Consider the following 14,414-nt stretch of genomic DNA (forward strand, 5'->3'; position numbering starts at 1 on the left):
GGTGGCTCCCTCCATTCCCTGCAGAAGGAGGTCTCCAACCACCACCATCTGTCGCTTCCTCTTGGTGGCAGGTGTCTCGATCCTTCCCACCTTGGTGAGGATTCCACATTCACTAAAAGTCCATCAGTAAGCTATTTTAATATTTATTAAGCAGATTTTCAATCCAGGTATTTCTAACTCTCATTTCATTGGACCTTTTCCCAACAAATGTTAAAACACGTTCTATTATTAAAAAAACCACTAAATATAGCCTCTCTTCTCTTAGCCAGAAATAAGCTCCTGTTTACATTTAGACACAGAGATGACATATTCATGCATTCAGGGTGGGTTCACTTCTAGTTCCCCCAAAGAATCTTAGTCTCCAGAGCAATTTTCAAAGGGTCATAGCAGGGAGAACCAACTTTCATGTTGATAAAGAATACATCTTTCTGCCTCATTGATTTTCTAGCCAAACATCACTTTGATGCAACACACTTGAGTGCAATGGAGTTGTACTTGCTATCTAAACAGTTTGAATATGTCCTGCTGCTCTATATCATATCTTATCTCCTTTTTAGTAATACAGCACTTGTGGAAGGACTGGGCCCCTCAATCTAATCCCTGCATTTGAAAACAACCATGCAACCAAGAGCTCCTCCAATCACAACTGTAAAACTTCACAACTACCATAAGGCACAAAATCAAATATACCAAGATCATCCTACAGCAGTGATTCTCAATCTCCTGGCTCACCTTTGTAACTCCTGTGATTTAAGTGGCATTCCTCTTCAGTAACTAATTTATTTACTGCAGCACTTAACTCCTGGCACAGGTACAGGGGGCACAGAGGAGTGTGCATTTGGGTCTTTGCAGAGCAGGAGGAAAGTGACCAAGGACAATTATAAGCTAACCTCCCTGCACTGGAGCCAGGCATGGACAAGCCTGTGTTTTGCTTCACAAACTGGGGAGGAGAGCTTATCTCTTTGCATAGAGGCCGGGGGGAAGAGCAAATGCTTATCTCCTAACACCCCAGAGCACCCTCAAAAGGATTTTGCAGCACCTCTGTTGAGAACAACTGTCCTCCAGCAAGCCACAGGTAAAACCAAAGAAGATGACAACACTTCCAATGCCCTGCTACTACAGTGATAGAAGAGTAATTGGTTAACTTATGTTAATTAATGAGGGAATCCTTAAAGACGATCACGCTACAGGCTACAGAGGGAGGAACCTCCACCTCACCATACTTATATGACAGAGGATGAAAATCCCTTCATGACCCAAGTTTTGGTAAACGGTATGACCCTGAGCAAAAGAGCAAGAACCTCTTCCCAAGAACCTCTGAGTTTTCAAATACCAGCAGGAAGATGGATGAACCCAGTCAAAAAATCCTAGCCTTAACTGTGGCCAATATCCAAATGATTCAGAAGTAGGTGAAACCTCTCTCCTGGCCCTGAAAAGCAATCTGCAAAAGCCCTGAAGAATGGAACTGCCAAATGCCTACTGCTCTACAATGTTACCTCTATACCTCAGTGTACATGATTTCACATATCACACACACTTACTGTCATCCAAAACTCCTACCATGTTATCCCTTCTGTAAACATATGTATTACAATCTTCAAGTGATTTGGGTTGGTTTAGAAGACCCTTCCAAAATTTCACTTTTCTGACCATTAGAAATCTTCTGATTTCCCATCTAAATTTATTCATAGCCATGTTGCAACTATTTGATCATGTGTCAGTGTTATTTCTTCAGTCTGAATAGCTCCTCTCCCCTCCTTAACTTTTTGTTAAACTAAACAAGTCCAGCTCTAACCTTCTTCCATAAGAAAGTCTCCATTCCCTTAACCTTCTTAGTAGTCCTTCTTTGAACCCATTTCAGTTAAGTAAATCCTTGATTAGTCAAGTCTGCTCTAAAGTGGCGGATCTGCAGTGTCTTGCTGGAAAAGAAGTATGTGTATAAATGCCTTAGGAGTCCTGTCGTTCACTCCGGTACTGTAATTATTAAGGTACCTTTTCAAGATAATTCACAATTTTTCAATTGTCAAATAATCTCTATGCAGTTTTGGCATTTAATTGCATAAAATACATATATAACAGAAAAAGAAATTTCAAATTGGGTCAGCACTAAACTACTCTTATTTAGGCAACTAAATCATGTGACAAAATTTTCTAAAGTGCACAGCACCCAAATGAAAGCTGATGCATGCTGAGTAAAACCTAGCCCTGAAGTTCAACTCAGTCACATAAATTCTAGAATTTAGTTGCTGATGCACAAACAACTGTAGTTTTGTATACACAGTGACTAGTTTTTCATCTCTTCTATGCCTTATTACAAATGTTGCATGCACCACACCTGTTGAATACATTCAATATCAAGACGTTTGCCGTGACGTTTAATCTGGCTGTCCTTCCGCCCCAGGAAAAACATCTCTGCACCTTTCACTCTCACAAAGTCTCCGGTTTCTCTCATTGTACCCAAAGGAACAGTGACTTCATCATCAAGAAAACAAATCCGTTCTTTACCACCTGGAGAAAAAAGATTTTGACTATGTATATTCAATGTTAAAAACAGTAATATATAATATTGAAATATGTATTAAATGTATTATATGCATTTTGAATATATATATTCAATATTAAAACAGTATAAATATGAAATTATGATGGCACTCATATTTCATGAAGTTGGAAGTATTAAAAAGACTTAGCAAGTTAATAATAACACTTTGCTTAATAAGGAAAGGCAATAACAACTATTGGAACTAAACTTCTGAAAGCCAAATGGCTGCTACAGTTAATTCAACTGGCACCATAAAGTACTTTCAATACATATGATGCCAAATGGAAGGAGGAATAAAACATTAAAACAAAATTACTTTGTACGAAAAATACTACTAATATATTGTTCATTAATTTGGTTTCTCTAAATCTGCCTACACTGCTAGATATGTGGTAATCTCTGGTAACCCGTGTGGCCCACGCCATTACAGGGTGTAATGGCAGTCTGCAGAGCAGTTCTCTAAGTCCGATTTAGCTTTATTTTTTTTTTTTTAAGAGTATCAGAATTTTTGTTTCTTGGGCTATCTTTAATTAAACAGAACTAGGCAGATCTCTGCTGATACAGCCTCTGGAGTTTAGATTTTCTTACCACTGAAGAATGTGTGATACTACTGAAGACAGTTTTAAATTTAAAAAGTACAATGGCTTTAAACTCATATATTAATACCCAATTGTATGAAACAAAAATTATGAGTAGAAGCAGATTTTCTTTTACAAAAATCAATCAATCAGTAGCTAACCTAATGCTCTGTTTAAATATTGTGTAACCTATATACTATTTTCCTTCAGGGCATTATTGAACATGAAATATTTTCTCCAATAATAAATTATTTCACTGCACATCTTAAGAGTATTTTGTTACAAAGGCAATCTCCCTCTAGAAAACAAAATTCATAGCATGTACAAGATGGTTTTCCAAACCCAATCAATTAAGAATAATAACAAATAGAAAGTGACCTATAAATACTTGACCCTCGCCTTCTAGAACTGTAGAACCACTAGCATCTCTGACCTCAACTGTAGTTCCCAGCAGCGGTGATCCCAGTGGTACAGAGGAATCAGCTCTAAATATATTTAAAAAGATAAATAAAATAAAATAAAAGTTTTTTTCTTTGAACAGGGAAAAAAAAAAACAGAACAGGGTACAGACATCCCAGTAAAAAGCTCCATGTTATAGTTAACCAACAAACCACCAGCATCTTTCTACAGAGGTTCCACTTTACATGAACAATTAGACAAGTTTTTTTAAAGCTGTAAGCACTACTGAGAACAAGTTTCATTAATATGTACCAAAAAAAAGCAGCTGAAGATTACTTCTGGGACACAGCATATTTTCTTTTTCAAAAGAAAATAAAACATTAAGTTGTCAGACACTGAAAAGCTTTAATGTGAAAGGGGACAAGGAGACTCCACTTAGCTTATTCCTCACAATGTTACCCCAGGCTTCTACCTAGCCATACTCCTTCAACTCCTTGCCACTTCCTGACTGCAATTCTGATCCACAAATTAAACTCTTGCTGACTAAATAAAAAAGCAGCTCCTAAAGGCAGCAAAGTGTACCTTTGCCCCAAACAAGCACATCCTCCTACTTTCTCACTCCTATTCTGCTGCAGCAATATGCAACTTGGTGATTGTGTTCAAAGTTTAACTCAAATAAATGAGAGAAGAAATATTAAAGATTCAACATTTCCTCTCTTACAATTTATAATCTAAAGGTGATTTTTTTCTGTTTTTACCAAGTCATGTATAAATATAAAACCGTAACAAAGGATCCAGACTCCCTTCCCCTTTGCAATTCACCTTTAAATAACTTGGGGTTGGAGTCTTAGCTGTACCCAGAATGGGTAAAACACACATGAAGGAAGAGCCACAGAGCTTGATCCTTCGCCGCCTTTTTTCTTGGTCTCTTTTCTGCTTGTAAGCTAAGGCTGCATTAAATTTCACTGGTTGATTGCGAGCCAATGAGACTAGAACACAGCAGACACCAATCACACTCACAACACTGGTATCTGCAGGGATGCTATAGGAGCTTTTTAAGTCATTCTCTGTTATACGTGGGAGCTCCCCATTGCAAAGGAGCATCAAAGATTTGCCAACCTTTGCATTGCTAGGGTAACATACAAAGAATTGGGGGTAAAATCTTGAAAGAAATTATAAATGTTCCTAATTTATGGATAGCTTCTTAAACAGAACTGAAAACTATTGGAGTTACCTCTGAAGCACAGGACTGTAGTAAAGCACTAAGAATTCCTAAAGTACCTGGTCATTAATGACAGGATTTGCATCACACTAATGGGTGTACCCCTATTGGTACACTAAAACAGAAAGAAAATTATATCACATTTAAGAGATCCAGAAAGTCATTAGCAATGCATTATACGTCACAATATATTGAGGATGTTACTTAATTATGTAATGCTAAACAACCATACTCCAATCAACTGGAGTTGGCTCTAATCAGTGCAGCTGTTAGGTGTTCCATTGTATTTACTTATTCTTTACTATTGTGGGTACTGTACTATAACAAAGGTGGATGGATTTGCCTCCAGGGAAAAGCTTGTCAGGCTGTGAGCTCTCCTTGGCCACCTACTGGCAAAGGAGAATCAATGCAGCTTGGAAGAGCTCTGTGTCAAGGGCTCTTTTGTCTTGAATTCTGCCTCAAATTAATCAGGATCACTTTAAATGAGATGCCTGTTTACAGGCCAGGTAGAATCAATAGGACCTTTAGCTGAATAGCAAGTTATTGTAAAATGTGAGGAAAGGTAGAAGAACTGAACCCAACCCCTGTGTGTCTCAGTGCATACCCATAAAGTGGGAATAAAATTGCTTTGCCCGTTTAGTAAAGCAATTTGACTGATAAGCACTAAGTGGTGTCAGCTCTTCGCTGGATGTGAAAAACATGGGGTGAAAGGGGAAAACCTCATCTTGGATTCAAGTGTTGGCCTGGGGCTGGCCTGGGCCAGGCAATGGCTATGGCTGTAGCTACCAGACCTGTTGCTGCTGCTGCTGCCTGGCTGAAGCTAGGGTGGCTTGAGGTGGTTTGTGGTGGGGGCGTGGGGAATGTGGGAGAGACCATGCAACAGCAGGGAAGCCGATCTGGGCCCAGGGCCAAAGCTGAATCTGCAGCTACCACCTGCCCCAGGCTGGGCCCAGAGATGTCACTGCTATTGCCTGGCTGGGGCTAGGGCCAGAGCTGGAGCTACTGTGTACTCCACACAGAGCCAAAGCTGGGGCAGAGCCAACTCCAGGGGAGGGAAGGGAGGTGGGGGGGGAGGGAAAGAAGGGAGAGGTAAATGGGTATTTTGCATTGGTTTTTCACTAGTCCCAAGGAACCGCCCTGCTCAAAATGGTATGGGATGGCCAGGGTGAGGGAGAACTGTTACCCTACATCACCCTAGACCATGTAAAGGAACACCTTTAGAGGCTAGACACCTTCAAGTAAGCTGGCCCAGACAGTTTACAACCCAGGGTACACTTAAGGAGCTGGCAGGCATCATAGCTCAGCCACTGGCACGGATTTTCAAGAACTCATGGCACTCAGGTGAAGTGCCCAAAGATTGGAAAAAGGCCAATGTGGTGCCTATCTTCAAGGAAGGGAGGAAAGTAGATCTGGGGAACTACAGGCCTATTAGCCTGACTTTTATCCTGGGGAATATCTTGGAAAAAATTATCGAAGAGACTGTTCTTGACAAACTGGCTGATGGCAAAATCCTGAGGGACAGCCACCACAGGTTTGTTACGAGTAGGTCTTACTTGAGCAATCTCAACTCCTATGACCAGGTGATACATCACCTGGTCAAGGGAGAAGAGATTGACGTCATATATCTTGACTTTAAAAAAGCCTTTGATCTGGTGTCCCACGATCTCCTCATGGAAAAACTGGCTAACTGCGGCCTCAGCCACATCACAGTCCAATGGCTGGGGAATTGGCTCTGAGGTTGGACCCAGAGTGTGGTAATCAATGGAAGTAAATCATTGTGGTGCACCATGACCAGTGGTGTCCCCCAAGGCTCCATCCTTGGGCCTATACACTTTAACATCTTTATTAACAATTTAGACATTGGTGTCAGAAACGGACTGGCCAAGTTCGCCGATGACATCAAACTTTGGGGTAAAGAGTCCACACCTGAGGATAGGCTGGTGATCCAGGCCAACCTCGACAGGCTCAGAAAATGGGCAGATGAAAACCTGATGACATTCAACACTGAAAAATACAAGGTATGCCACCCTGGGGAAAAAACCTGCAGCACTGTTATAGGCTCAGCAGTGCTATGCTTGCTAGCACCATGGTCAAAAGGAACTTGAGGGTTATGACTGACCACAAGATGAATATGAGCCACCAATGTGCTATCATAGCTGGTAAAGTGAGCAAAACTCTGGCTTGCATCCATAGATGCTTCTCAAGCAACTCCCAGGATGTTATCCTCCTGCTGCACTCAGCCTTGGCGAGGCTGCAGCTGGGGTACTGCATCCAATTCTGGGCTTTACAATTTAAAAAAGACGTGGAAAAGTTTGAGAGAGTCCAGAGGAGAGCCATGTGTATGATCAGAGGGCAGGAGAACAGGCCCTATGATGAGAGCCTGAGAGACATGGGACTCTTCAGCTTGGAAAAGCACAGGCTCAGGGGGGACTTAGTGGCTGCCTCTAAGTATATAAAGGGTGTACATCAGGATCTGGGGGAACGCCTGTTCACCAGAGCACCCCAAGGATGACAAGATCAAACGCTCCTCCAAGACCATTTCTGGCTGGACATAAGGAAACATTTCTTTACTGTCCAAGCCCTCAAGGCCTGGAATAGACTGTCTCTAGAGGTGACAATTTTAAAAAACATTTGGACGTCTATCTTGCTGGAATCCTTTGACCCCAGCTGACTTGCTGCCCCTGGGGCGGGGGGCTGGACTCGATCATTTTCTGTGGTCCCTTCCAGCCCTAGCATCTATGAAATCTATAAATGCCAAGAATAAGGTTGTCTGCTCCTCCACTGCTATATTCCCTGCCACCGCGGTGTGGGGGTCAAATTCAAGTTGACCCTCCCAGTTATTAGATTCTAGACATGGAAAATTATAACAAAGTTGTAACAAATTAAATCAAAATTATAATTTTCCACGTACAGAATCTAAAATATGGGGGGAGGAGAATCTTCTTGAATTCAGGTAAACATGGTAGTAAACTCACTTACGTTGTGAAAAGTGTGACCTTAGAAACTGACCCAAATAAAAGTGTCAAGGATTACTACTATTTCTAAGCCTGTGTTCATCAGCAACTAATGAACAACTCAAGGCCTTATTTCTGCATACAAGCCATACCCACTGAGCTGCTTGAGGCTATAACTGCCAAGAGCTTGCAGTTTTGGTTCACAGCAGTCACCTTTTTAACCACAAGTGCACCCAAAGGAGAAAACAGAAGAATGAAATTTCTCACCGAAGGTCAGAACTAAGAACCTCTTCGGGAACTCTGTAGCAAGTGGCCCAGCTTGACACTTCTGTAATACCATAAAGATTGAAAATGTGTGTTTTGTTTTCCCTGTCCTTCCAGCTTCTCAAGACATCCAGTGCAGGAAATGATTCTCCACCAAGGGCTAAGACACGGAGCGAAGTGCTGGCAGACAACACACTTGACTTAATACATTGAGCTCCAAATTTTCTGAGAAATGTTGGTGTTGCCTGAGCAATATTTAGGAAAAAAAACCCAAAAAACATAAAACAAAATTATCTGTTAAACGCATACATATTTGCTCTTAAGAAACTGCTGCAAGAACCCAAGTGCTTCTTCCGCTCACAAGGAAAAGCAAAATGGATTCATCATTTCAATTATATCCATTTCCAAATGCTTAACACATTTGCAAGAGACTGGATTAGTAAGGAAGAATGGAACAGGAACATCATGTCAAACAGTTTAGTTATGAATTGTTATCCCATCAGAAATTGGTTCTCTCTCTGAAGGTCAAACAGCAAAGGGTTATTGAGTTAAGCAATATAGGGCTTACTCTTGCATTGGAATCCAGTAATGCATACTCCTTCACCCATGTAGAGATTCACTGATTTCCCTAGAATTCTGCATAGGAGTAGGGTCTTGTTATTGAATTCTAATGGTGAAACTAAGTAACTGGCATTGAAATCATGACTGATGAAAATGTGTCTAGGGTATGAACAAATGTACATTGTAAAGAGGAGGGAGAACTCAGAAAGGTTCATCAGCTGTTATGTTCTTAGAATTAGTCTGCATAAACCTGAAGTGATACAAGTTTGCTAAATTGCCCTAACTTGGAAACTGAATGAAGCAGAGTTAAAATGGAGCACTCTTGTTAAAACTGTATAGCTACAGAATCATGCGGAGCTAAAAGTTGCATTTTAACAACTTGTATTAGCATGCTTTGATATCAATATAATTGTTACACCTGTCTACACCCTCACTGCATCTTCCCAAATGCAAGAAGAAAATGCAGGCCTCCCTGCTATCAACACTGAAGTAGAGGGATCTTGGAAACTTCTTCCTTGGGGGGAAAAATGGCAGTGTTTTAACAGACATTTGTACAACATTTTTCTCCTCCAGATCTACAAGTGTTTTAACTTACACATGAACTGGGCAGATCTACTGATTTCTCTCTTGCTGGGTAATTTTCTTTAGTTACTAGGAAAATCAGAGCTATTTAATATTCAACTGACCATTTAGCCTTTAGTGAATCTTAAGTGAAAATAAAGGAGGGGAAGGGGGGGGGGAAGAGGGAGAAGCTATGTGTTCAGTCCTCTCAATTTTCTATAGTCTTTACTCAATCCATCCACAAAATTCAGAACCCTTCTGAGGAGGGCAGCTTCACAGTCCGTTAGAATAAGCACCATCAGAAAAAGTATTCTATAACTAAGCTCCTTAAGGCACTTTTACAATTTATTTCAGCAAGAGATTCTTTCCTTCACAGATTAAGAAAGTGATTATAAAGGAAAATGTAAAGTGAAAAAAACTTCTTAGTAGTATCTTAACCAACATCACTTGATAAAACAGTCCAGCTGCTTGGGAATTTTATTTGCTTATTAAGGATGGTCCTTCATGAAACAGGTCAGAAAAAATTAATAAAAACAGCAGAGAAGCAAGAATGATCAAAATGTTTTAGTATACAGGAGAGATACCAAAACAACAGGATTATGCTAACTCAAGCTACTGTAAACAGAACAAGATCTGGCAATTAACATTTTTAACTGCTGGATTCTTTTCTGTTGTGATTCACTGTTATATAACCCTGAATTTATACCTAGTCTCCAACTGCCTCCTTTCCACAAGGAGAAGAGGAAACTTTTCAAAAAAGCATGCATATCTCCAGGGGCAGAAAGGACATCATAAGGGTGGAATAAGGAATTTAACAAATCTATTTAAATATTAAAGAAAATACCCTTTTCCCGTGTGGGGCCTAGCATATTTCACAATTACAGCATTATATTTAAAAAGCCAATTACTTTATTGCAATACTTAGGACACTTACTAATCAGACTATAAACATTATCTCCTGTATATAAAATATATTCTGCTCTTACAGCTCTAAAAGATTTTTAAAAATGAATTTGCACCCTCTACTTCAGTGTGTTTCACTCACAATAGCTTTTGTATAGTGCCATTTGATACCACACTATCTAAAATAGGGCTTATTCAGTGAATAAAGATTCCATAGGCTCATGCTTTTTATATATGTATTTTAGAGGCAGATTACGTTTTTAGGCTATTCAAATTTAAATTACACAGGAGGAGATTTTAAAATATACTTATATCACAGGAAAGGAAACAAATGCAATTTCGGGATAGCAGCTGGTAGTAAACAACCATCCTGTTTCTTACTGTTGTAAAAGTGACAAGCACTGCCACGTTATAAAAGGCGCTACTGATAGGTTCCTTAGTTGCTTGCATTTCTGGTGATGGGGCTCCTCTCATGACTAAGGGTGAGTTACGTGAGTAGAAGGAGCATGATCAAGTTCACTGTTAAATGTCAAAGTGAATATCAGAAAAAAGTTAAAAAAACTGTTAGCAGCTGCACGTCAGCCTTGTCTTCGTCGTATCTCATCTGCCATATGGCAGTTTAGAACACTCCATCAAACTATAATTTTCAAAACTTCATGAGCCACGAAGAGGCTTGGCAACAAAGAGGATAGCAAAGACACAAAAACGGAGCTGATGATGTAGGGAACAATTCTGTCAGAACTTTAATATTGTTCCTATCCACTATCATGATAAAGCAGCGCAGGCTAACAAAGGAGTAAGACATAGAGGGAGTAAGACACAAAAGACTTCTATCTCAGTAACACAAACTGCAAATGACCCACCTGCAATACTGTCACTCTGTGATGGTGAAAGAGAGCAATGGATAACTTCTGAGGCATCATTTTAACTGGGTTTGGTACTATAAGTAGAGAGGCTCCGCTTGTCAGAGCAATGAACAGCTCAACTACAGATGGATCAAATGTCAGGGGTGAGGCCAGGAACAGCACATCATCTTGTGTGATCTTAAATATGGATCTAAAATAATAAAAGTTCAGGATTAAAATCAGATGCATATTTTAAAGGTTGTCTGACACAACTTAACAACAGAAGGGGCCTGAGTTGGAATAGCCACCTCTTGGCCTACACTGGTAAATTTTGAGGCCAAACAGGATCATCTGCATTATTTAGACTGACCACAGTAGTTCAGCAAATAGTTCCAGCATCTAGCTCATAACTTCTGGATGAGCTAGATCACATCCTTTAGAAAGATATCTGCCTTACTGCTGGGAAGGTAAATTTTGTTCAGATTCTGAATTGGCTATATTCTTTTACCAATGTCTCTCTAAATCTGGAGATTTTTCCCATTCGAGGCTGAGCTAGTAGTTCCCCCAGTATTTAAGTTTCCAAGGAGATATTTACCAGAACACTGAGACGGACAGAACAAGAATATTTTTTTTTAAAAGGAAAATAATTCCCTTAGGGGAGGTAGAAAGGGTATCTGAGAATTACAAGATTCACTCCGAAGTTTCTTAAACTATTTTATTCAGGCTACTGGCAATAGAATGCTTATATTATGAGGTACCAGGAAGTAGCAAAATCAAATGAAGCATATTAAGAATAAATGGCTACACAAGGAAAGTAATGAACAGCATTCAATTTAGAGACAAAATGAAAGAAAGCTCCCAGAGAAAAAAAAGTTAGCAAATACATGCAAACAAGGGCTCTGCTGAATTGTGAAATTATTTTGAAAATTCAATCCCTAAATTAGTCCTTTAAAGAAATTTAAAGGGAAATTCAGGACACGTGGTCTAGGAAGATAAACTTACTGAAGATGATGAATATTTGGCACAATACATTTATGAGGCACTCTGACTACTTTGGGGAGTCCTGTAGTTCCTGATGTATGTAAGATGTATGCTAAAGTTTGTTGTTTCCCGATATCCAGATAACCCGCTTTTGAGGTCTCTATTTCAAACTGGTCCAGAAGGGTTGTATAATCTGTCTCCCGAGTACTTGTATCTTTGGTGGTTTCGTTTTTGTCTTTTGCACCAACAGATGAAGATTTACAATCATCCTTCCAATGAGTTTGGAAAAGAGTTAACCCAATGTGCTCTATTGCAGAAGGATTTTGTAAAAACCAGCCTGAATGAGATATTCTGAACTTCTGCAAGAGAATAAAATAGTTAAACAGGAAAGTTAAGCACACAGCTTTATCTTATTGTCTCTGTTGTTCACTATATAATAGTGGAAAGCGAACCAGATTTTTCATAAGCAAGCAGTGACTGAGTAGCAGTTTGTGGGACCCCCTTTGGGAAAGGTTACTGAAACAGTTTTCAGCATGGAAGCTCACTCGTGTGGATGCTCTTAATATTCACTTATTAACACCAAGGATGCAAAAAGAATGACCCAGGATAGAAGGAAATCACTAAAGTTTAGGGCTGGAAGGGACCTCACGAGATCCTCCTGCACTGGGCAAGAAAGACTGCTGGGGTCAAATAAATGGTGAAGCCTTGTTTGTGCCTTTTCAAATTCTGACAGTACAGAAAGGATTCAGGAAAAAAATGACTGTCTTAAACTATATATTTGCAAACTTCCCTAAACAGCTCTAAATCCCACTTTTAACCTACATTTAAGAGGAGCAAGACTGGAAAGTTCCTAAATACCCATGCACACCATCGTGGAATGCATTACAACAGGGGAATCAAAACTCATTCGGCCACACATGCTGGATAAGTGGTGCAGGACAGGTCCACAGACACCCTCCCCCTCATGCCAGATCCAGCACAAGTGGTGTCCAGTCCAGTCCAGAACCCTCACCAGACACAGCACCCACAGACCAGTCTAGGATCCGTGCTACACCCGGTGCCCATCCTGTATCAGCCTTGCAGAGGCACTACACATGACAGTCTAGGACTGGCTGGGGCAGGTACCATGTGCAGCATGGGTCCCAGATCCTTCATGAAGGTTCAGTGTAGTGTATGGGTCAATTCTGAGACCTTGAGGCAGCCTCAATGGTCAGATGATGAAGCTGTGTGGGTTGGATCTGGCCTGTGAGCTGCATCTTTGACACCTCTGTGTTACAACGCAGAAGCAATTTGTTAACAGGAAAATAAGATAATCCTTAGAGGAAAACATTCAGGTATCTCACATAACCTGAGAATGTCTGTAAAAACAAAACATCCCATCACTCACTATCAAAACAGAAAAAGATATCTATTTACGAGGTTCTGATAATAGAAAGGGCAACTACCTTAAGAGCTGCAAGTTTCTAAACCACAGCTGATATTCCTTTTAATGGCTTTAGCACTGACCTTTACTTTGTCATTCTCAACAAGGATATATTGGAGATTACATTTCTTCATAAAATAGGTAGATAACATTGGTGGTGCATCTGGATCAACAGGAGAATATGCAGCCGGTACTTGAAGAACTCTACCAAGGCAAAATTTATGCCCAATTAAGAACATTTAAAGATAAAAAAGTTAAAAATAAACCTTAAGTTTTACATAAATTCTACATGGCTTCTTTTATCCTTTAATGTCCTTTAAATTTGTAGATTCAGGCATTTTTAATGTAGATAACAGTAAGGTTTCTAACCATTCCTGTTATTTTCTTTCAAATATGGTTGAAAGGAAATAGTTAAAGCTATCCATATTTTTCTGCAACCTGTATAGCACGAAACACCAAGAAACTGGTCTAGATGAAAATACTTGTGATTCTTCTTAGCCAAACAAGTTGAAGATGCAAGGAGTGAACCCTACGCTATTAAAATCATCAGAAAAGAGTCCACTGACCCAAGCTGGACCTGAATTTCAATGAGTTTCTGTTACTACTTAGAAACCAACGATAACTGTACAACCAAGCATGCATACACACAAATACATGTTAAGAACATCATCCTTATTTGTTCAAGATACCTGGCATATGAATATTTAAGTTACAGAATTTTACCCTCATGAGTAAATAAATGCGAATATATGTATTATTCCATTCTAATTTACTGTAGTACCTCTTTATATTGCAGTTTTCCTTAAATGCTTACTAACATCACAATTGGATCTATGCTCCATCTAGGGGCTTTAATTTTAAAATGAGACTTCTTCTTGCCTCTGTGTTTACCAAAACCCTAAGCACTTAGGTGAAAAAAATGGCTTGCATATTAATAAATTTGTAAATGAATACTTTGCTAAGGCTTGCATTTTACAAACAGTACTGTTATTTGGGTTTCCTCACAAATTAATTCTTGCTACAGCAAAGCTAGCCCAAACAAAACATAGGAGCTGAAATGCTGACACGTCAGCTCCTCATTTTTAGACACATCTTTCTACTGGAATCTACAACCTTGAGCTGAGTATCTTATATAATAACATATACTCCATTCTTCTTCAGGGGTTAGGTACCTTACACTG

General features: G+C 39.7%; 1 protein-coding gene across 9 annotated transcripts in view; it reads right to left on the bottom strand.

Annotated features, from left to right (window-relative positions):
* Positions 1-14,414, bottom strand: part of AASDH (aminoadipate-semialdehyde dehydrogenase) — a 116,890-nt gene that overhangs the window by 97,379 nt on the left and 5,097 nt on the right. For 6 of the 9 annotated variants that reach the window (XM_059721768.1, XM_059721766.1, XM_059721765.1 and 3 more), the window contains exons 4-9: positions 13,317-13,437; positions 11,832-12,169; positions 10,848-11,040; positions 7,963-8,204; positions 3,499-3,605; positions 2,336-2,508 (exon numbers count right to left, since the gene is read on the bottom strand). In XM_059721768.1, the coding sequence (XP_059577751.1) occupies positions 2,336-2,508; positions 3,499-3,605; positions 7,963-8,204; positions 10,848-11,040; positions 11,832-12,169; positions 13,317-13,437 (1,174 nt within the window). Of the gene's footprint in view, positions 1-2,335; positions 2,509-3,498; positions 3,606-7,962; positions 8,205-10,847; positions 11,041-11,831; positions 12,170-13,316; positions 13,438-14,414 lie in introns of those variants that run through there. The other 3 variants (XM_059721764.1, XM_059721769.1, XM_014594891.3) reach the window with 3 other exon arrangements.

This window comes from Alligator mississippiensis, chromosome 2 (genome assembly GCF_030867095.1).
Source record: "Alligator mississippiensis isolate rAllMis1 chromosome 2, rAllMis1, whole genome shotgun sequence".
NCBI lineage: Eukaryota > Metazoa > Chordata > Crocodylia > Alligatoridae > Alligator > Alligator mississippiensis.